This window comes from Chiloscyllium plagiosum, unplaced genomic scaffold (assembly GCF_037043375.1).
Source record: "Chiloscyllium plagiosum isolate Xiang-an unplaced genomic scaffold, Cpla_swu_hap1 HiC_scaffold_45, whole genome shotgun sequence".
NCBI lineage: Eukaryota > Metazoa > Chordata > Chondrichthyes > Orectolobiformes > Hemiscylliidae > Chiloscyllium > Chiloscyllium plagiosum.
In genome coordinates, this window is record NW_028270183.1 from 2,078,888 (window position 1) to 2,102,441 (window position 23,554).

The following is a 23,554-nucleotide window of genomic DNA, read 5'->3' on the forward strand; positions in this document are numbered from 1 at the left end:
GGGGTAGGGGGTTAATGGGGAGAGGTTGCTGTGGGGGGTTTGGGGGATTAATGGGGAGAGGTTGCTGTGGGGGGTTTGGGGGATTAATGGGGAGAGGTTGCTGTGGGGGGTTAACGGGGGGAGAGGTTGCTGTGGGGGGTTAATGGGGAGAGGTTGCTGTGAGGGGTTGGGGGGGTTAATGGGGAGAGGTTGCTGTGGGGGTGGGGGGTTAATGGGGAGAGGTTGCTGTGGGGGTGGGGGGTTAATGGGGAGAGGTTGCTGTGGGGTTAATGGGGAGAGGTTACTGTGGGGGTTAATGGGGAGATGTTGCTGTGGGGGTGGGGGGTTAATGGGGAGAGGTTGATGTGGGGTTAATGGGGAGAGGTTACTGTGGGGGTTAATGGGGAGATGTTGCTGTGGGGGTGGGGGGTTAATGGGGAAAGGTTACTGTGGGGGTTGGGGGTTAATGGGGAGATGTTGCTGTGGGGGTGGGGGGATTAAGGGGGAGAGGTTGCTGTGGGGGTGGGAGGGTTAATGGGGAGAGGTTGCTGTGGGGGTGGGGGGATTAATGGGGAGAGGTTGCTGTGGGGGTGGGGGGTTAATGGGGAGAGATTGCTGTGGGGGTGGGGGGTTAATGGGAAGTGGTTGATGTGGGGGTTAATGGGGAGAGGTTGCTTAGTGGGTTGGGGGGGTTAATGGGGAGAGGTTGATGTGGGGGTGTGGGGTTAATGGGGAGAGGTGGTTGGGGGGGTTAATGGGGAGAGGTTGAGGTGGGGGTTGGCGGGGTTAATGGGGAGAGGTTGCTGTGGGGGTGGGTGATTAAGGGGGAGAGGTTGATGTGGGGGTGGGGGGTTAATGGGGAGAGGTTGATGTGGGGGTTGGGGGGGTTAATGGGGAGAGGTTGCTGTGGGGGTGGGGGGATTAAGGGGGAGAGGTTGATGTGGGGGTGTGGGGTTAATGGAGAGAGGTTGCTGTGGGGGTGGGGGGGTTAATGGGGAGAGGTTGATGTGGGGGTGGGGGGTTAATGGGGAGAGGTTGATGTGGGGGTGGGGGGTTAATGGGGAGAGGTTGATGTGAGGGTGTGGGGTTAATGGGGAGAGGTTGCTGTGGGGGTGGGGGGTTACTGGGGAGAGGTTGATGTGGGGGTGTGGGGTTAATGGGGAGAGGTTGATGTGGGGGTGGGGGGTTAATGGGGAGAGGTTGATGTGGGGGTGGGGGGTTAATGGGAAGAGGTTGATGTGGGGGTTAATGAGGAGAGGTTGATGTGGGGGTGGGGGGTTAATGGGGAGAGGTTGATGTGGGGGTGGGGTGTTAATGGGAAGAGGTTGATGTGGGGGTTAATGGGGAGAGGTTGATGTGGGGTCTGGGGGGGTTAATGGGGAGAGGTTGATGTGGGGGTTGGGGGGGTTAATGGGGAGAGGTTGATGTGGGGGTGGGGGGTTAATGGGGAGAGGTTGCTGTGGTGGAGTGGGGTTAATGGGGAGAGGTTGATGTGGGGGTGGGGGGTTAATGGGGAGAGGTTGATGTGGGGGTGGGGGGTTAATGGGGAGAGGTTGCTGTGGGTGTGGGGGGATTAATGGGGAGAGCTTGATGTGGGGGTGTGGGGTTAATGGGGAGAGGTTGATGTGGGGGTGGGGGGTTAATGGGGAGAGGTTGATGTGGAGGTGTGGGGTTAATGGGGAGAGGTTGATGTGTGGGTGGGGGGTTAATGGGGAGAGGTTGATGTGGGGGTGGGGGGTTAATGGGAAGAGGTTGATGTGGGGGTTAATGAGGAGAGGTTGATGTGGGGGTGGAGGGTTAATGGGGAGAGGTTGATGTGGGGGTGGGGTGTTAATGGGAAGAGGTTGATGTGGGGGTTAATGGGGAGAGGTTGATGTGGGGGTTGGGGGGATTAATGGGGAGAGGTTGATGTGGGGGTTGGGGGGGTTAATGGGGAGAGGTTGATGTGGGGGTGGGGGGTTAATGGAGAGAGGTTGCTGTGGTGGAGTGTGGTTAATGGGGAGAGGTTGATGTGGGGGTGGGGGGGTTAATGGGGAGAGGTTGATGTGGGGGTTGGGGAGGTTAATGGGGAGAGGTTGATGTGGGGGTGGGGGGTTAATGGGGAGAGGTTGCTGTGGGGGTGGGGGGTTAATGGGGAGAGGTTGATGTGGGGGTGGGGGTTAATGGGGAGAGGTTGCTGTTGTGGAGTGGGGTTAATGGGGAGAGGTTGATGTGGGGGTGGGGGGTTAATGGGGACAGGTTGCTGTGGGGGTGGGAGGTTAATGGGGACAGGTTGCTGTGGGGGTGGGGGGTTAATGAGGAGAGGTTGATGTGGGGGTGGGGGGTTAATGGGGAGAGGTTGCTGTGGGGGTGCGGGTTAATGGGGAGAGGTTGCTGTGGGGGTGGGGGGTTAATGGGGAGAGGTTGCTGTTGGGGTGGGGGGTTAATGGGAAGAGGTTGATGTGGGGGTTAATGAGGAGAGGTTGATGTGGGGGTGGGGGGTTAATGGGGAGAGGTTGATGTGGGGGTGGGGGGTTAATGGGGAGAGGTTGATGTGGGGGTGGGGGGTTAATGGAGAGAGGTTGCTGTGGTGGAGTGGGGTTAATGGGGAGAGGTTGATGTGGGGGGTGGGGCGGTTAATGGGGAGAGGTTGATGTGGGGTTTGGGGGGTTTAATGGGGAGAGGTTGATGTGGGGGTGGGGGGTTAATGGAGAGAGGTTGCTGTGGTGGAGTGGGGTTAATGGGGAGAGGTTGATGTGAGGGTGGGGGGTTAATGGGGACAGGTTGCTGTGGGGGTGGGAGGTTAATGGGGAGAGGTTGCTGTGGGGGTGGGGGGTTAATGGGAAGAGGTTGATGTGGGGGTTAATGAGGAGAGGTTGATGTGGGGGTGGGGGGTTAATGGGGAGAGGTTGATGTGGGGGTGGGGTGTTAATGGGAAGAGGTTGATGTGGGGGTTAATGGGGAGAGGTTGATGTGGGCGTTGGGGGGGTTAATGGGGAGAGGTTGATGTGGGGGTTGGGGGGGTTAATGGGGAGAGGTTGATGTGGGGGTGGGGGGTTAATGGAGAGAGGTTGCTGTGGTGGAGTGGGGTTAATGGGGAGAGGTTGATGTGGGGGTGGGGGGGTTAATGGGGAGAGGTTGATGTGGGGGTTGGGGGTGTTAATGGGAAGAGGTTGATATGGGGGTTAATGAGGAGAGGTTGATGTGGGGGTGGGGGGTTAATGGGGACAGGTTGATGTGGGGGTGGGGGAGTTAAAGAGGAGTGGTTGATGTGGGGGTTGGGGGGGTTAATGGGGAGAGGTTGATGTGGGGGTGGGGGGTTAATGGGGAGAGGTTGATGTGGGGGTGTGGGGTTAATGGGGAGAGGTTGCTGTGGGGGTGGGGGGTTAATGGGGAGAGGTTGCTGTGGGGGTGGGGGGGTTAATGGGGAGAGGTTGATGTGGGGGTTGGGGGGGTTAATGGGGAGAAGTTGATGTGGGGGTTGGGGGGGTTAATGGGGAGAGGTTGATGTGGGGGTGGGGGGTTAATGGAGAGAGGTTGCTGTGGTGGAGTGTGGTTAATGGGGAGAGGTTGATGTGGGGGTGGGGGGGTTAATGGGGAGAGGTTGATGTGGGGGTTGGGGGGGTTAATGGGGAGAGGTTGATGTGGGGGTGGGGGGTTAATGGAGAGAGGTTGCTGTGGTGGAGTGGGGTTAATGGGGAGAGGTTGATGTGGGGGTGGGGGGTTAATGGGGAGAGGTTGCTGTGGGGGTGGGGGGTTAATGGGGAGAGGTTGATGTGGGGGTGGGGGTTAATGGGGAGAGGTTGCTGTTGTGGAGTGGGGTTAATGGGGAGAGGTTGATGTGGGGGTGGGTGGTTAATGGGGACAGGTTGCTGTGGGGGTGGGAGGTTAATGGGGACAGGTTGCTGTGGGGGTGGGGGGTTAATGGGGACAGGTTGATGTGGGGGTGGGGGGTTAATGGGGAGAGGTTGCTGTGGGGGTGCGGGTTAATGGGGAGAGGTTGCTGTGGGGGTGGGGGGTTAATGGGGAGACGTTGCTGTTGGGGTGGGGGGTTAATGGGAAGAGGTTGATGTGGGGGTTAATGAGGAGAGGTTGATGTGGGGGTGGGGGGTTAATGGGGAGAGGTTGCTGTGGGTGTGCGGGTTAATGGGGAGAGGTTGCTGTGGGGGTGGGGGGTTAAAGAGGAGTGGTTGATGTGGGGGTTGGGGGGGTTAATGGGAAGAGGTTGATGTGGGGGTGGGGGGTTAATGGGGAGAGGTTGATGTGGGGGTGTGGGGTTAATGGGGAGAGGTTGCTCTGGGGGTGGGGGGTTAATGGGGAGAGGTTGCTGTGGGGGTGGGGGGGTTAATGGGGAGAGGTTGATGTGGGGGTTGGGGGGGTTAATGGGGAGAAGTTGATGTGGGGGTTGGGGGGGTTAATGGGGAGAGGTTGATGTGGGGGTGGGGGGTTAATGGAGAGAGGTTGCTGTGGTGGAGTGTGGTTAATGGGGAGAGGTTGATGTGGGGGTGGGGGGGTTAATGGGGAGAGGTTGATGTGGGGGTTGGGGGGGTTAATGGGGAGAGGTTGATGTGGGGGTGGGGGGTTAATGGAGAGAGGTTGCTGTGGTGGAGTGGGGTTAATGGGGAGAGGTTGATGTGGGGGTGGGGGGTTAATGGGGAGAGGTTGCTGTGGGGGTGGGGGGTTAATGGGGAGAGGTTGATGTGGGGGTGGGGGTTAATGGGGAGAGGTTGCTGTTGTGGAGTGGGGTTAATGGGGAGAGGTTGATGTGGGGGTGGGTGGTTAATGGGGACAGGTTGCTGTGGGGGTGGGAGGTTAATGGGGACAGGTTGCTGTGGGGGTGGGGGGTTAATGGGGACAGGTTGATGTGGGGGTGGGGGGTTAATGGGGAGAGGTTGCTGTGGGGGTGCGGGTTAATGGGGAGAGGTTGCTGTGGGGGTGGGGGGTTAATGGGGAGACGTTGCTGTTGGGGTGGGGGGTTAATGGGAAGAGGTTGATGTGGGGGTTAATGAGGAGAGGTTGATGTGGGGGTGGGGGGTTAATGGGGAGAGGTTGCTGTGGGTGTGCGGGTTAATGGGGAGAGGTTGCTGTGGGGGTGGGGGGTTAATGGGGAGAGGTTGCTGTTGGGGTGGGGGGTTAATGGGAAGAGGTTGATGTGGGGGTTAATGAGGAGAGGTTGATGTGGGGGTGGGGGGTTAATGGGGAGAGGTTGATGTGAGGGTGGGGTGTTAATGGGAAGAGGTTGATGTGGGGGTTAATGGGGAGAGGTTGATGTGGGGGTTGGGGGGGTTAATGGGGAGAGGTTGATGTGGGGGTTGGGGGGGTTAATGGGGAGAGGTTGATGTGGGGGTGGGGGGTTAATGGAGAGAGGTTGCTGTGGTGGAGTGGGGTTAATGGGGAGAGGTTGATGTGGGGGTGGGGGTGTTAATGGGGAGAGGTTGATGTGGGGGTTGGGGGGGTTAATGGGGAGAGGTTGTTGTGGGGGTGGGGGGTTAATGGAGAGAGGTTGCTGTGGTGGAGTGGGGTTAATGGGGAGAGGTTGATGTGAGGGTGGGGGTTTAATGGGGACAGGTTGCTGTGGGGGTGGGGGGTTAATGGGAAGAGGTTGATGTGGGGGTTAATGAGGAGAGGTTGATGTGGGGGTGGGGGGTTAATGGGGAGAGGTTGATGTGGGGGTGGGGTGTTAATGGGAAGAGGTTGATGTGGGGGTGGGGGGTTAATGGGGAGAGGTTGCTGTGGAGGTGGGGGGTTAATGGGGAGAGGTTGCTGTGGGGGTGGGAGGTTGATGGGGAGAGGTTGCTGTGGGGGTGGGGGGTTAATGGGGAGAGGTTGATGTGGGGGTGGGAGGTTGATGGGGAGAGGTTGCTGTGGGGGTGGGGGGTTAATGGGGAGAGGTTGATGTGGGGGTTGGGGGGGTTAATGGGGAGAGGTTGCTGTGGGGGTTGGGGGGGTTAATGGGGAGAGGTTGCTGTGGTGGAGTGGGGTTAATGGGGAGAGGTTGATGTGGGGGTTGGGGGGGTTAATGGGGAGAGGTTGCTGTGGTGGAGTGGGGTTAATGGGGAGAGGTTGATGTGGGGGTGGAGGGTTAATGGGGAGAGGTTGCTGTGGGGGTGGGGGGTTAATGGGGAGAGGTTGATGTGGGGGTTGGGGGTTAATGGGGAGAGGTTGATGTGGGGGTTGGGGGGGTTAATGGGGAGAGGTTGCTGTGGTGGAGTGGGGTTAATGGGGAGAGGTTGCTGTGGGGGTGGGGCTTAATGGGGAGAGGTTGATGTGGGGGTGGGGGGTTAATGGGGAGAGGTTGCTGTGGTGGAGTGGGGGGTTAATGGGGAGAGGTTGATGTGGGGGTTGGGGGGTTAATGGGGAGAGGTTGCTGTGGTGGAGTGGGGTTAATGGGGAGAGGTCGCTGTGGGGGTGGGGGGTTAATGGAGAGAGGTTGCTGTGGGGGTGGGGGGTTAATGGGGAGAGGTCGCTGTGGTGGAGTGGGGATTAATGGGGAGAGGTCGCTGTGGGGGTGGGGGGTTAATGGAGAGAGGTTGCTGTGGTGGAGTGGGGATTAATGGGGAGAGGTGGGTGGGGGGTTAATGGGGAGAGGTTGATGTGGGGGTGGGGGGTTAATGGGAAGAGGTTGATGTGGGGGTGTGGGGTTAATGGGGAGAGGTTGCTGTGGGGGTGGGGGGTTAATGGGGAGAGGTTGCTGTGGGGGTGGGGGGTTAATGGGGAGAGGTTGATGTGGGGGTGGGGGGTTAATGAGCTGGCAGTCAGGAACATGTCTGGCTTTGGCGGGTATTGAAGGATAATGAGAACTGAAGGTTAATGCAGCAGCAGGTGAAGGGTCAGGGGTGAGCGGGAGGTCATTGCGCGTGCCCAGTGCTATGCTGCGCGCGGCCTTCCCGCTCATCCGGGCCTCCAGCCCCGAGCTGCTCGAGCGGCTGTCACGCGGCGGCGGGCTCGAGCTCCGGCCGCGGTTTATCAGCGGCCCCGAGGAGGACGCTCTTCTCCGGGACGTGGAACCCGGTCTTCGCCGCAGGCAGTACCAGAGGGATCACTGGGACCAGGTCTGGGACACTCCGGGGCCTGAGGGACAGGCAGAGCAGGCCCCACTGGACCGGACCGGCGCCCCCTCAGCACTGACCCACGGACAGTGCCCGCTCCCTCAGCACTGACCCTCCGACAGTGCCCACTCCCTCAGCACTGACCCTCCGACAGTGCCCGCTCCCTCAGCACTGACCCTCGGACAGTGTCCACTCCCTCAGCACTGACCCTCGGACAGTGTCCACTCCCTCAGCACTGACCCTCGGACAGTGTCCACTCCCTCAGCACTGACCCTCCGACAGTGCCCGCTCCCTCAGCACTGACCCACGGACAGTGCCCACTCCCTCAGCACTGACCCTCCGACAGTGCCCGCTCCCTCAGCACTGACCCACGGACAGTGCCCACTCCCTCAGCACTGACCCTCCAACAGTGCGGCGCTCCCTCAGCACTGACCCTCCGACAGTGCCCACTCCCTCAGCACTGACCCTCCGACAGTGTCCACTCCCTCAGCACTGACCCACGGACAGTGCCCGCTCCCTCAGCACTGACCCTCCGACAGTGTCCACTCCCTCAGCACTGACCCTCCGACAGTGTCCACTCCCTCAGCACTGACCCTCTGACAGTGACCACTCCCTCAGCACTGACCCACGGACAGTGCCCACTCCCTCAGCACTGACCCACGGACAGTGCCCGCTCCCTCAGCACTGACCCACGGACAGTGCCCACTCCCTCAGCACTGACCCTCCGACAGTGCCCACCCCCTCAGCACTGACCCTCCGACAGTGCCCACTCCCTCAGCACTGACCCACGGACAGTGCCCACTCCCTCAGCACTGACCCTCCGACAGTGCCCACTCCCTCAGCACTGACCCACGGACAGTGCCCACTCCCTCAGCACTGACCCACGGACAGTGCCCACCCCCTCAGCACTGACCCTCCGACAGTGTCCACTCCCTCAGCACTGACCCTCGCACAGTGCCCGCTCCCTCAGCACTGACCCTCCGACAGTGCGGCACTCCCTCAGCACTGACCCTCCGACAGTGTCCACTCCCTCAGCACTGACCCACGGACAGTGCCCACTCCCTCAGCACTGACCCTCCGACAGTGTCCACTCCCTCAGCACTGACCCACGGACAGTGCCCACTCCCTCAGCACTGACCCTCCGACAGTGTCCACTCCCTCAGCACTGACCCACGGACAGTGCCCACTCCCTCAGCACTGACCCTCCGACAGTGCCCACTCCCTCAGCACTGACCCACGGACAGTGCCCACTCCCTCAGCACTGACCCACGGACAGTGCCCACTCCCTCAGCACTGACCCTCCGACAGTGCCCACTCCCTCAGCACTGACCCACGGACAGTGCCCACTCCCTCAGCACTGACCCACGGACAGTGCGGCACTCCCTCAGCACTGACCCTCCGACAGTGCCCACTCCCTCAGCACTGACCCTCCGACAGTGCCCACTCCCTCAGCACTGACCCACGGACAGTGCCCACTCCCTCAGCACTGACCCACGGACAGTGCCCACTCCCTCAGCACTGACCCTCCGACAGTGTCCACTCCCTCAGCACTGACCCACGGACAGTGCCCACTCCCTCAGCACTGACCCACGGACAGTGCCCACTCCCTCAGCACTGAACCTCCGACAGTGCCCACTCCCTCAGCACTGACCCACGGACAGTGCCCACTCCCTCAGCACTGACCCACGGACAGTGCCCACTCCCTCAGCACTGACCCACGGACAGGGCCCCCTCCCTCAGCACTGACCCTCTGACAGTGCGGCACTCCCTCAGCACTGACCCTCCGACAGTGCGGCACTCCCTCAGCACTCACCTCAGTCAGTATGCACATGTCTCAGTCACCTTACATACGGACTGGGTTTGTGGGTTGTGTTTACTCTCTTTCGGAATGTGGAGACTCCAGATGCTGCAGAGTCAGAGTTGGAAAGTGTGGCGCTGGAAAAGCACAGTGGGTCAGGTAGCACCTGAGGGCCAGCAGCCCTTCAGCCTGGTAGCAGGACGTCACGTTGAATTGTTCTTGATTTTAATGGATTTTTTTTATCATTGTTGGCCATCAGGCAATCCATGGATATCGTGAGATTGAGAAATCACATTGGAGTGAACAGAGCGAATCTGTCTTGCAACGACTGCGAGATGTTGCGTTTCCCCCAGGGGTCCCCCAACTCTCAATGGTACATGTGCTTGATCTTGAGAAAACTGGATTCATCAAAGCTCATGTGGACAGTGTGAAGGTTAGTAACAGAGGCAACTATTAATGTTGGTGCATTACTAAGTGAAATCATAGATTATGTGTTGGGTCCCCTGCAGTTTTCTACTTATCAAGTATTTAACCATTTCTCACTTCAATGTCACAGTACCTGTTTCTGTCACCCTTACAATCAACTGCAGATCATCAGAAGTGTCTGCCTAAAATTTATTCCCTCAAGTCGCCTCTCTGTTTTTTCCATACTCCCTAAATCTACTTTTTTCTAAATACTTACCCCACCTTCCACCTGAGTATCGCCGCCAGTACACTAGCAGAAACCAGTTTTGAACATGTCTATCAAATCTTCCACACCCATCCCTGAAATTTCCCTGGTCAATGGAAAAAAATCCTAGCTTCTCTCCCATCATTTATATCATGCTCTGTAAAGATCTTGACATCCTTCCTGAAGTTTCCAGAATTAGCAACAATAGTCCAGTTGAAGCCTAACTAGTCTTTTTAAAGAAAGAAGGTTTCTTTATGATTTCCTTGCTTGTATTTATTGCTCCACACCCATTCTGTCTTTCCTACATAATTAACTTCAGGGTTGTACATATTCATTGGAATCCTCCCTCTATCTGTCCATGTCATCATATGCCTCTATTGTTCTGAAGTCTGCTAAACAGTCCCTTTTCATCCCATTTTTTTCTGTTTTCTGAACAAGTTTGTTGTAACTCTAAGCAATTCCTGCAGTGATTTTTTTTTTGGTTTTGGGACGAGAGGCCTCCAGCAATCATAATAATCTTTTCTGCTAGTTATAACTCAGTTGGAGAGTTTTTCTTGATTCCCATTGATTTCAGCTTTTCTTTTTACAAATAAAAATGAAATTTTATCATTTTTTGTGGTTCCCAATCATGTTACCATTTGTTGAGTTATCTTTAAACTTTAAACGAGAACTGTTCTTTTCTTTCACTGTGTTTGCCTTTTTTCCATTTTTCATGCACTCTACTTTAAATTTTGCCTACTTTTAGTGTTTGCTAATAGATGTAGTTTCAATGTTTTATTTTCACCTGTGTTTTTGTCATCCAGGGAGCTCTGGCTTTGGATATCTTATTTCTCTTAATGGTAATGTGTTTATCTCCACCCCAAAGCCTGACATACCATTTAGTTTCTCTTTTACACTCTGTGCTTCTGTTAAAATGTCATGTAGAATCCTTGATTTTATGACAGTTCGAACGAACTTCTTACCTTCGAACCATGCCCACTAGTTTTGCACTCCCTTACCCTTGGAAAAAGACCTTGCCTGTTCACCCTATCCTCGCCCTTCATGACTTTGTAAACTCTATAAGGTCACCCCTTGGCCTCCGTCCCAGGGAAAACAGCTCCAGCCTTATGAACTCTTCTCACTCTTCCAACTAAACTGTATCTATTTTGTGTATGTCCCCATCATTGAATTTTGAATTTGTCACATGTTCTAATAAGTAAATTTGAAATAGCGGAGTAAGATGGTCCCAAAGACAGACTGCATAATCTGTCTGTCCATGGTCTGGGTAAGGGGAGGGTGGGAGCAGGAGAGTCTGACTTTAGGAGGTCTGTGCCTTATGCAGTTGCCTCTCTCTTGTTCATATAGTTCTGTGGAGATACAATTGCTGGTTTATGCCTGTTGTCAGGATGCGTGATGCGCTTGTTGAGTGAAGACAGTGATGTGGATCAAATGGATTTACTGCTACAGCAACATACTGCCTACATTCTGAGGTGAGATTACAAAGAATCAGAGGCTCTCATTGGAAGGCAACTTGCCTTAGTGTATCTTTACTCAATCGTCACTGCTTTGATTCACTCAGTGGATTTGGGGATGACCTATCTTATCTTCTCTTTGCTCTTTTCACGGTAACCTAACAGATCAAGCTTGCCTCAGTACCCTGGGAGGGAGGGGAGAACTCCAAGCTCTCTTGCCCAGGAGTGTAAATATCAACTGTAACAGTCTGTCACTACTCTTTCCATCTTCCTTCATTAGTATTGTGTGTATGTTTCAGGGGAGAGGCCCGTTACCGATTCAGCCACCAAATCCTGCCAGATGAACAGTCATTTTTTGGGGGAGAGAAGGTGCCTCGTGGACGGAGAATTTCAATCATTTGTAGGAACCTGCCCAATGAACCAGGATCAGGGCCAGACTGATCCCCCCGGGCTTTGTCCCAAGAGAACGTATTTGGTAATCTGCACTGATTTAATCTTGCATAAATGAAGCAGACTTCCATTTGTGCATCTTGAGGTTCTTTTAGGCTATTTTCTGCTTTTTGTCTCTGTCTCTCTCTCTCTCTCTCAATCACATACTGTAATCAGGGCTTTGTGACTTCATTTCACTTTTTATTTGAACATTAGATAAATCGAAGCATTTGCAACAGCAGAATCTTTAAAATAAATAAATAATTTAGCTACATAAATATTTCTGGTTGCACAAACCGTCACCAAGAATTAATCCCAACATCACCTTGTTGTCACTATTAGTCAAATAGAAATCTTTTCAGACTCAAAACTGCTTTAAGTATAAATGCACACATCACTGTTATAACATGTTGAACACCTGGAACAGCAAAAGACTAATTTTTAAGAGCCAGAACCTTGCCCCACACACCCAGAATGCCCTACTTTACAAGTTTGCAAAATCTAAATGTTGGGATAAATATAACCAGACATGAAACTTCTAGTGACAGTAGACCACAAGCAAACTCTTAGCTGATGAAACTGGTGAACCTATCACCTTACCTGGCTGGTATTTCTTTGCCAAAGGCAGCACTAGTCACCCTCACAGCACTGAGATATTAGTATGTAACAGCTAGAATGGAGGCAAAACTCGGAGTGTGAATGAGGTGAGGATTTGGACAGATCGCAGGGAGAAATAAACAGCACAAGCAAATGATGGAGAGGGAGAGTAGCGTAGAAGGAGAAAAGGAAGGCTGTTGAGATGCTGTGATAAGCCCAGGTTCAAGTTCAAGAGGTGTGTCATAACATTTCTGAACAGGTTGATTAAAATATCTAGAAGAAGTGTCAATAAGAGGAGCTTCACTGTCCAAAGCACTTACAAGTCACTAAAATATTCTTCCCTCCTTCCCTACTTGTTCCCCCCCCACAACACCAAAATTTTCACTTGCCTGAGCTCAGCTTTGAAGTCTTGCCCAATTCATTGATACCATATAAACTGCATGTTGTTACAACTCTCCACATTTCTCTCCGTCTCTCTCTCTCTTTCCCTCCCCCTCTCTCCTGTCCTTCCCCCATCATAACCCCCTCTGCCGCCAAGCAAGGTATGGATTTTCCCTCTGTTTCAGTCTAGGTTGTGCTGGGATTTTTGTCTCTTTGCCCCACCCCTGCCCCATGCTCAAATGATTACCCAATGCAGCTGCACTCAGAGGCTGAGAGCTTTTCCACTGTGTGCCAGTGATTGTTAATGTCCAGAAAGGTGACGTCCTTGAACTGAGTGGGGCGACAGCACGGGTCACTGACAATCTTCTCCTGTGATGTGCTGAGGAGGCCGGTTTTCCTAAGCAGCAGCGAAAGGGTCAGGTCATGGTTGGTCCTGGCCAGGGGGCAGCTTCCACTGCAGTACTTGAAGAGGACGATTTCATCTGACTGGTAACCGAGCCCCAGATCCTGAACACGCAACTGGATGGCGCGAAGTCTGCAGTTCCTGTCCTCCCACTCCTCGCCTTTCCTCATCACTGACATTTTCCGTTTTCTCCTCGCTCTTCCTGGGTTTGACTGAGGTTCGAGTGGGGAGTCTGATGTGGGTAGTGGCGAAATTGTGAATTCTCCACCTGAGCTTGTGGTGGATGTTCTTGGGAGGTCAGGCCTTCTCCCTGAGGGAAGAAATATCATTTAATTTTCCTTTCAACAAATGTAGGAAATGGTTAGATTTGGGAGCAGCGGTTGTGTCATCAGTTCTGAAAATACAAACGTCTTCCCTTCCCCCAACACATTCACCAAGAGAAACTGCAAAGAACTAGACTGGCCAGCAGCTGGGATCTCTGCTGTGGCCATCCCTTCCCCATGAGGCCAGACCATGGGCATTTCTTGATTGTGCCATTGACAGTGCACATGTAGAGGGTGAAACCGGACTTCGACCCTCCATAGCCCCAGGTATTAAGGCCCTGTGTGAAAAAACAAACTCACTGCCCTCCAAGCTAAAGCTGATTTGGATTTTACTCATTAATCTGTATGGGGGGGGTCAAGTATTTTATAGGTTCACTAACTCCATTCATAGTCACTGCTGCAGATGCAGGCAAGTGGGCTGACTGAAGTTAATCAGTCAGAGTGAGAGAGTATTCTCTCTTCTTTTTCACTTACCTGGCAGATGCTGAGGTGGATCATTGGTGTCCAGAGGTTGTTCCACTGACAGATCAACATGAAAAATGATTAAAATTGCCACCAGCACAGGGAATGTCATGATTCAGTCGAGCGTTTGGAAATTCACTTGCCTCCCAAAAAAATACTAGGGCGACCGAGGGACTGCTGGATTGTCCACTCCAAATTCTTGATTGAATTTTAATTTCGGTGGTTCTTCGTTCGCTGTTGCAGGATGTTTGTGATGGAATGGGTGAATTGGAGTATTTAAAGCAAATCTGCATCCTCTCACTGACATATTTCATACGACATTCCTGGCATGACTAGCCAGTGAGCTGCCCGGTATCAGCTGGTCCAAATACCTCAGAGTATTGCAGGAACGATGTTGAGTGTGAGCAAAACTCAGCCGACCTCCCTGCTAATGATTTATCAGGTGCATTGGAGCTGTACCTGCAGGGACCAGAAGCGACAATCCCACAGGGCAATACTACCCCACCAATCGTCAGTTGGGGGTTGAGGTGGGGTATGGGGTTGGTGACTGTGGCTTCATGCTCTCTCTCTCCTGTCTGGGCTATTCCTAAACTTTACTACACAGTGGCTGTGGGAAAACACTTGTTTTTGAAATAACATTGTGTATTTATATGTCATTTCTAGCGTCTTCATCCTATAACCCAAACTAATCTCATCAGCACTGATAGTGTTCTGTATACCAGACTTATCAAAGATACTGCAGCAAGACTGTGGTGAGACCTGGACAGTATCCAGGTTTGGGCTGACAAGTAGCACGTAACATTTGCACCACACAAGTGTGAAACAATGACGATCTCCAATAAGAGAGAACCTAACCATCATCTCTCGATATTTAATTTGCATTACCATTGCTGAATCCCTCACTCCCAACATTCAGAAACTGAATTGGACTAGCCATCCAAATACTGCGACAAGAGTAGGTCAGAGGCTAGGAATCTTACAGCGAGTAACTCACCTCCTCAGTTTCCAAAGCCAGTCCATTATTGACAAAGTACCAGTCAGGAGAGTGATGGAACACTTGCTTGGCTGACTGCAGCTCCAAAAATACTCAAGCTCAATATTGTCCAGGACAAAGCAGCCTGATTGCTCCTGGATGTGGTGTCAGTTGTTGATTCTGTCCACCACAAGAATATTAGCAGCAGTGTATACCATATATTAAGATACACTGCAGAAATTCATCAAGGCTCCCTAAGCAGTCCCTTCCAAATATGTGTCTGCTACTCTCCAGAAGGACAAGGGCAGCAAATATATGGGAACATTTCCATCTAGTTCTCTCCAAGCTACACTCCTGATTTGGAAAATACATCACTGACATTAGGTCAAAATCCTAAATCTCCCCCCAACAGTTTTGTGGGTCTAACACATAGATTGCAGCCCTGCAATTTGGAATAGGTAACAAATGTTGGCCTAGGCAGTGACAGCCAGTCCTCATAAAGAATATCAAAAATATCACAGAATATCTAAGAGTATTTTGAAGTCTTTCACAGATGGTGAACGGACTGGGATAGACTGTTGGATAATGGAATTGTTTTGTGACCATCCTCCCTCAGCTCTGGATTTTACTGGGGTCACTTTCTCACAACTGGATACCCAGTGAATCAACGATTGTCAGCAAGCTGTTGAATCCCTGGTAGCATTATCAAAAACCCCCATCACAGGTCAGGGAGGTGGTGGGGGCAGGTATGCTGCCTGATCCAGGAAATCAGTGTCAGGTCAGGACTGGATTGAACCTGGGAGAATATTAGTCTTAGAACAAGCACATGTGAGATCAGGTAGACAGAAACATGGGAGGGGACAGAAGACACACATGGAGGCGGGGGAGACACTTAGCAGCAGGGGAGGTGGCACAGACGGCTTTGGTAGGTACAGTCGGAGACATTTCTCCGATGTACATCTTTCACACAATGTGTGTTTGATATCTGCCACATTGAAATGTTTTGTTAAATTTTCTTGGTGTATTCCTGCAGACTGTCTTTGTAAATCCTGCAGTGAGCTTTCTCTGCTTAATCCCCACACAAATCATTGTTCCTGGGTAAGAAAGAAAGTTTCCACCTGTGAGGTGACCTCACCCCCACTCAGAACAGATGCAAAGCAGGTACTGCCAGCCAGAGACACCTCGGAGAGGCCACTGTGGGGCTTTCGAGGCCACAGCGCAGCCCCCATCTCAGCTCCACAGTTTGTGGCAGGATTGATTTGTCCCCACGGGCTGGGAGGAGTATTGTATTGGTATTGTCTATTCCCCAAACGCAAATCATAGATAAGAAATATGGTCATCCAGCGGGAGTTGCACATCAACAGATGCAAATATGTCACAGAGTATCCCAGACGGACCAGAATCAGTGGAGGAGGCCAGCACCAGATAGCTCAAATCAGGATCCTCATATCAACCTCTGGGACCTTAGCCTTGGCTGTGCAGATCGCAGCGAGAGAAAGGGAATCATGACAAGAGAATTAAAACCCAGTGATACACAGCTCCTCAGCCACATCTTAAAATGACTTGGAACATTCCTTGTCAGGATACTTTCAATGGAATTTTAACTGAAGGAGCAGGATTTCTCAGCTCACAGCACATTCTTTCCACAGACCAGCGAGCAGTCATTACCCAAGAGTCAATTAACCATCAGATCATTCTCCGCTGAAACAATCACTATCCAATCTGACTCAATGACTAAAATGATGGACTCTCCAGTCACACCTGCTGTAAAGATTTGCCTTGTATACCCAGCTTTGACTAAGCTGTGAGGAACCAGTGATAGTTAAATCCTCCTTTTCCAGAGATACAGATCAGACAGACATATTCACACACGGACATATAAACAGACCATTCAAAGAGATATACACACACAAACATACTGAAGCTTGAATCACATTGAGTCTGTGTATTCCAGTGCTAGATTTTCTGATAAAATTCAAGAATGGAAACGTCTTTCAGTGACACATTTCTGTTTGCCTTATTCACTGAAAAGGGACAAGCTGCTGAAGGACTTTGATTTCACAAGCTGATCTTAGGTAATTCCCACTTAGAGACGAGATGCCACCTCCCTATCAGTAAAGACAATCTATCTCTTCAGAGTGACAGGAGTCAGCGAGTAGCACAGTGCCACTCAATCCCCCTGTTCACACAGCAAGCCAATTAGCTCATTCCAAACTCATCTTTTATCCATTTCCTGAAATGTTTGTTCCCATGAAGTCTCTGACCAATTTTGTTTTGAAGTTTACTCCTGAATCCACGACGTATCAAGTAGCACTTGCCAAATTCTCACCACTTGCTACAAAGGTTTTCTCTCATCACCTCTGGTTCCTTTACCCTCTGGTCATTGAGAGGTGACCAAAGGAAATAATTTCCCTTGGTTTACCTTAAACACTTCATAATTTTGGAAAAACTCCATCAAATTTCCCCTTCTCCAAACTCTCCATGTGACCAAAGTCCCTCATTCACATGACACTCTAAGGAACCTTCCTGGCACAGCCTTCATAAATCACAGTCCCTGGAGTTAAACACTATGTGGCAGTTGAGCCTGGACAAGTGTTTTACATTTGGATGGTCAAAATGACAATGATTCACCTTCACTTGCACAGAATTCACAAGAAATAATAACCAACAGTGTTCATTCTCAGTGTAAATGGAGCTGGGACTGCAGTCTCTCACACTTGTCAGTGACCTGCCATTTAATCAGGAGCTTCAAAGACTAACATCCAATAGATGGGGCTGTCTTAGGAACGGTGACAAAGAGATGGGTTTTAAACAGTACTTTAAAGCAACACATGATCAAGAGGCACTTTCAGTGTTTTGAGTCAGTGACAGAGTGAGAAAATCAGGCTATACAAGAAACCAGGAGAGAGGGAAATTACAGAGATAGGGAAGTATGTAAGGGCTGAAGGAGGTTACAGAGATAGGGAGGAGTGTAGGGGCTGGAGCAAGGTATAGAGATAGGGTGAGGTGTAGGGGGCTGAGGAGGTTACAGAGATAGGGAGGGAGTTAGGGGCTGGAGGAGGGGAGAGATAGGGAAAGTTGTAGAGGCTGGAAGATGTAACAGAAAGGGAGACGTGTAGGGGGCTGGAGGAGGTTACCCAGATAGGGAGGGGCTAGAGGTGGTGACAGAGGACTCTGCTGTTCAGAGTCATAACAGATGGGGCAATTAAACAAGCTGAGGATGGAGAGAGGGTAAACAGGGATTGCCAGAAGATAATACTAAGGAAGAGATCATCACCAGCTTCATTCTCTCACACCCACATGTCTGCACAATCACGTAACCATGTGTGTACTCTTACTTTTGAAAATCCATACTCTCGCCTCATTTGTTGCTAACCATTGAATCCTTTCAAATTTGTGAAGGGTGATATTAGCATTGTTGCATCACAGGTTCGATGCCACCCACCGTGTGTGTGGAATTTGCACATTGTCCCTGTGTCTGCGTGGGATTCCTCCCACAATCCAAAGATATGCAGGTTAGAGTGGATTGGCCATGGTACCTGTGAGGTTATGGTGATAGTACAGGAGGCTTCGTCTGGGTGTGATGTTCTTCAAGTGGTCAGTGCAGACTCAATGGGCCAAATGATCTCTTTCCGTACCGTAGGAATCCTTTGATTCTATTTTTACATTCCTTTCTGGGCTAAGTTTTACTGAAATAAAGAGGCAATCAATTGTTTATTTTTTCACCCCTTCTTCCCATCCCAATTTTATTATTATTAATTTTTATAGTAAAATGAATTTCCCCTCAATTATTGAACAACATCAGACTTCAAGTGAGTAATCAATATCATCCCCACTCCAATCACAACCAGGAAAATCTCTGCCAACCCACAAAAATGCAGGAAAACTGAGAGGAATGGAAGGAATTCTGATTATAGCCAAATTGGAAAATACCGAATCTATAAATACTGGAATCTCCATAAATCAGGTGAAGGACGAACATATTTTGCTGAGTCCTGTGGTCAGTTGTGGCAGAATCTGAGCACAGGATGACCATGTGTGTTCAATCCTCAGCTTCACAAAACCTGTCTACAGACTGTTGTCTACACCAAGAACCTGATTGATGAGGCTCCTCCAGTGCGTGTTCCAGCAAAGAGGCAGCACCTGATCCACAAGCTGCAAATATGCAGAAAACAGCAACGGGGTAGAGGCAGTTAAACACTGCAGGCAGGAGGATCAGTGACAGCAAAAATCATTCTAAACCAATTAAGGTACCCGTAGTCTGGTCAGTCATTGCAGCAGAGGTGTTATGTGAAGCAGTGACCTCTGTGTAACACAGCAATGGGGCACAGACTATTCTCAGGTCTGATCCACAGCAGGCAGAGACTCCCAGACACAGACATTCCAGGTGCTGTCACACACCTGGTGATGTATGGACTGAAGAAGCAGAAACAGACCTTGAAGGAGCAGACAGAAACCAGGAAACTAACTAGTATGACAGAGACAGGAAACTAAATCAAAAACTCAGATTCTCAGTGGGGTAGAGCTTTGCTAGGCACGAACTCTCGCTGTAGTACAGACACACACACATAGTAACCACAGTGAGAGTCAGAGTCAATCTCCAACTTTAACTGAGGTACCAGACACACACACCAACTCTTGCTGGGGTACAGGTTACACACACGCGCTCTCACTGGGGAACGGAGCCCCACCCCGTGCGCACACACACACACTCTCTCTCTCACCGGGGGACAAAGCTCTCCCACACATACACTGACTGTCTCTGGGGTACAGTCCCCTACACACACTAACTCTCACTAGAGTACAGCTCCCACACACACTGACTCTCACTGGGGTACAATCCCACACACCGACTCTCACTGGGGTACAATCCCACACACCGACTCTCACTGGGGTACAATCACAAATGCACTGACTGTCATTGGGGTACAATCCCACACACACCGACTGTCACCGGGGTACAATCCCACACACACCGACTATCACCGGGGTACAATCCTGCACACACACTGACTGTCATTGGGGTACAATCACATACTGTCTCTCTCTGGGTACAATCCCACACAGGCTGACTCTCACTGAGGTACAATCCCACACACACTGACTGTCACTGGGGTACAATCACATACTGACTCTCACTGGGGTACAATCCCACACACACTGACTCTCACTGGTGTACACTCCCACACACACTGACTCTCACTGGGGTACAATCACATACATACTGAACACTGGGGTACAGCTCCCACACACACTGTCACTGAGGTACAGCTCCCTCACACACTGTCACTGGGGTACAGCTCCCACACTGACTCTCACTACAGTACAGCTCTCTCACACACCTACTCTCACTGGGGTACAGTTCCACACACACTCTCACTGGGATACAAGGTCCCACACACTGATTCTCAGAAGTACACAGACCCCACACACGCATTGACTATCACTGGGGTATGGGCCCCCCACACACTGACTCTTACTCTGGTACAATCTCTCACCCACTGACTCTCTTTGGGGCACAAAGTCCCACATACACACTGACTCACTGGGGTACAAGGTCCCATGCACACACTGACAATCACTGGTGTACACTCCCACACACACACTGACTCTCACTGGGGTACAATCACATACACACTGTCACTGGGGTACAGCTCCCACACACACACTGACTCCACACACATACTAATTCTCACTGGGGTACAGACCCCACGCATAGCTGAGTTTATGAGTGAGCAGGGTTTAGGGTAACTGTTTGTCGAACAATCCCATCATCATTGCTTAGAGTGCTGCAAACAATTGCAAATGTAAATATCGCTGTTATTCAGGAATCCAACTAGAACAAGTTTTCAAAAAGCAAACCACCAGGGCACAGACTCATCAATCGTCAATACTGTTCATCACAGTCACTGTGTGTCAGCTTCTAATCCAAGCTAATCCTCTGATAGCTGAAACATTCCAGCTGCCTGCTCTTTGGCAAACTCAGAGCAATACTGTAAGGCCATCAGCACATCATCAACAGATTTCCTTATTAGACATTTCCTGTCTGTCCAGTCCATTACAGACACTGTTCTTCCAGCCCCACATTATAACTTGCACCCAGAAACAGACCACACTGGAGATAAAGCCTCATCTGACACTCGAGGGACAGGGGGCAGTGGGGGGAGACATTGACAGGTTAATTACAATTACAGTGTTAGCAGATTAGAGAGATGAATCAACTCTGATACTTCATTGCCAGCTCTCAGACAGGCCACTCTGTCAGTCTCATGGGCGCACACTAAACCTGAGCCATTCACTGACATTTGGCAAGGGTTGGACCAGCTACACCAGTGACACACCTAAACAAACACAACATCCCTCTGGGTCACGTAAGGGTTTCCCTGATCCCCAGAAACCACAAATCATCCCATCACACCAAAGTGAGGGTCAACTTATGGGAAATTGTACTCCAGCGAGAGTCAGTGTGAGAGACTGTACCCCATTGAGAATCAGTGTGCCCGTGGGATTGCATTCCAGTGGGAGTCAGTGTGTGTGGGAGCTGTATCCCAGTTAGAGTCTGTGGGTGTGGGACTATACTCCAGTGAGTGTGGGACTGTACCCCAGCAAGAGTCAGTGTATTTGGGAGCTGTACCCCAGTGAGAGTCAGTGTGTGGGACTGTACCCCAGCAAGAGTGAGTGCGTGTGGGAGCTGTACCCCAGTGAAGTCAGTGTGTGTGGGAAAGTACACCAGCAAGAGTCAGTGTATTTGGGAGCTGTACCCCAGTGAGAATCAGCGTGCGTGTGGGAGCTGTACCCCAGAGAGAGTCAGTGTGTGTGGGATTGCACCCCAGTAAGAGTCCATGTATGTAGGAGCTGTACCCCAGTGAGGGTCAGTGTGTGTGAACATGTGCTTGTCTGTACCCTAATAAGAGTGATGTGCGCCCCCTCAATTTCATGTGAGATAGCTGTTCCAGGAGTAAAGGAAATGAAAAGGTATTTTGTTTCGACAAATAACAACGTGAAGCCTCTGGATATTTTTGTTTTTCCAGAAAGGAATTGCTTCCCAGTGTGATAACATGCAGCCAGGAAGCCGCCAGTGCTTTGAAATGTACCAGATGCTCACATCACGACAGCTGGAATGTAATATCGGCAAAGGAATAAAATTGGAAAAGAATGACAAGTTTTGTCCAGCCCAAACCCTTCAACCCTCAAATAAATCTATTTATTGGAAAAATCTTCCGTTGGTTTTTTACAATGTGTGGATTGCAGTGAGGATGATTAACATCTCTCACCATGTACAGGCAACCAAGTGTGGAACCAGTCACAATTCTTAGAACAGGAGCCCATTAGCCGCCTATTCAGGTGACCCAGAGTCTCAGGAATGCTTTGAACAGAAACAGTCACTAACGGGAAGCAAGCCTCTGGTATTAAGATGGTATCTCAAACATTTCAAGAAACTCACTTGTCAACACTCCTACTCATGTTGAGACTTCACAGCACAAAGTCGTCTTCTGGCACACACCCCTACCCTACATACCAAATACATCGTCCTATTCAAAAAGTCAACATAAGAACAATTATAAAAGGAAGACCTTGTGTCTGGTTTTCCCTCTCATGAAGATTAATTGTGGTTAATTTAATTACTCCTAGCTTAGGATGTTGGAGGCTGCGGGCTAGTACCAAACCAGACATATCAGCCCAAAATCGAGGCTGACTACAGCACTGGGAGTGCTAAACTGGAAGCATCTTTCACCAATGTTATTAAAGAGATGCAGTATTATCTATGAGGAGAAAGTGAGGTCTGCACATGCTGGAGATCAGAGCTGAAAATGTGTTGCTGGAAAAGCGCAGCAGGTCAGGCAGCATCCAGGGAACAGGAGAATCAATGTTTCAGGCATAAGCCCTTCTTCAGGAATGCGCTTTTCCAGCAACACATTTTCAGCTGCAGTATTATCTACTGTAGTGAAGATCTCACAGCTCACTTTGCATGACAGTAGGAACCTCTCCCTATTCATCCATCAACCAAATCTAGTAATATACTTGCCCATAATCAATTATTTATTTCTTCACTGTTTGTGGTATCCTTTGGTTTAGCTGTGTGTATGCACAGTGACTGTGGGCCATTGATTCACTGCCTGAGACAGCTGCACACTTACACATGCGAGCAGGCACACTGACCGGCAGCTCGATCCCCCTGCAGTTCACAGATACTGTTCCCTGCCAACAAGGCGCATGTCTATTAATCGCTCTCTTAGATCACAACAGTCTGAATGGCACAGAAGCCACAAAGGCTCAATTCTTCAACTCCCAGAAACAGTCTGCAGGGCTCTGGCAAAACAGATAGCAACAAGGAATATTTTCCAGTCCAGAGTCCTTGTTCTTCACGTTTGCCACTCCATCTTCTTTCAAACAGTATGATAGACAGTAACACAGTCTTGGCTCTATTCTCAGAGACCTGTTTGAACACCAGGATGTGTTCAAACCTGCCGAACACAAAACTGCTCCATTTGGAGCGAACCCCAGCTTGTTTCCTCTTTATGCAAATTGTCCATGTATTTTGAATGGCCAATTAGGAAAAACGGCTTAACTATCCCACTGTAATTAATGTTCTAGGTCCTTTTTCTTTTTGGCTGTTCAGCCCCATGGCAATCCCAGGTCACATGGGCAGTTTTTGGGACTAGATGAGATCATAGTCAGGAAAACAATTCATTTCCTTTCAGAATGCTCTTGAGGGGCTTTTGTGGTGCAGTGGTGGTGTCCCCACCTCTGGTCTAGAAGATCTGCTTTCATGTCCCACCTCTGGAACAGGTGGGACAGGTCAGAATACTCCCAGCCAGTTTGGTCTTTAAAGGGAGATCACACTAATATGTAGGCTGTTCCTAACACGTTACAACAGTGCTGTCCCCCACAGTGAGATCAAGAGCTGGAACTGTAGCAGCTTCGCCCCGACTCCTGCTCAGGATTCCTGAATTTGATAGTTGTGTCTATACTGTCAGCAATTCGAGCTGTCTTCCCCAGCCAGAGTCTCAATTGCATTGCAGCAACGTACATGGACACACTCCCCCCAGTCACTCTATT

General features: G+C 50.8%; 3 protein-coding genes across 3 annotated transcripts in view; 1 reads left to right on the forward strand and 2 right to left on the reverse strand.

The window, feature by feature from the left end:
* Positions 1–6,812: 6,812 nt before the first annotated feature.
* alkbh7 (alkB homolog 7, RNA demethylase) lies at positions 6,813–21,712 on the forward strand. Its single transcript, XM_043695067.2, has 5 exons — positions 6,813–7,010; positions 9,065–9,238; positions 10,820–10,944; positions 11,226–11,401; positions 21,526–21,712. The coding sequence occupies exons 1-4, from the start codon at positions 6,828–6,830 to the stop codon at positions 11,365–11,367; spliced, it is 624 nt and encodes a 207-aa protein (XP_043551002.2). The 5' UTR covers positions 6,813–6,827; the 3' UTR covers positions 11,368–11,401; positions 21,526–21,712.
* Positions 12,482–13,065, reverse strand: LOC122552324 (artemin). The gene has a single exon (XM_043695068.2). It carries the CDS (start codon positions 13,063–13,065, stop codon positions 12,577–12,579), a length of 489 nt encoding a protein of 162 aa, XP_043551003.2. The 3' UTR covers positions 12,482–12,576.
* Positions 12,909–23,554, reverse strand: part of gtf2f1 (general transcription factor IIF, polypeptide 1) — a 45,227-nt gene continuing 34,581 nt past the window's right edge. Inside the window, exon 14 of the mRNA XM_043695063.2 lies at positions 12,909–13,046. The gene's annotated coding sequence lies outside the window, so the exon portion shown is untranslated. The remainder of the gene's footprint in view (positions 13,047–23,554) is intronic.

Coding starts and splice junctions, on each gene's coding strand:
- alkbh7 (XM_043695067.2), top strand. CDS start 6,828: ATGCTGCGCGCGGCCTTCCCGCTCATCCGGGCCTCCAGCCCCGAGCTG. Junction 7,011..9,064: donor AGAGGGATCACTGGGACCAG/GTCTGGGACACT, acceptor GTTGGCCATCAG/GCAATCCATGGATATCGTGA. Junction 10,945..11,225: donor CATACTGCCTACATTCTGAG/GTGAGATTACAA, acceptor TGTATGTTTCAG/GGGAGAGGCCCGTTACCGAT.
- LOC122552324 (XM_043695068.2), bottom strand. CDS start 13,065: ATGATATTTCTTCCCTCAGGGAGAAGGCCTGACCTCCCAAGAACATCC.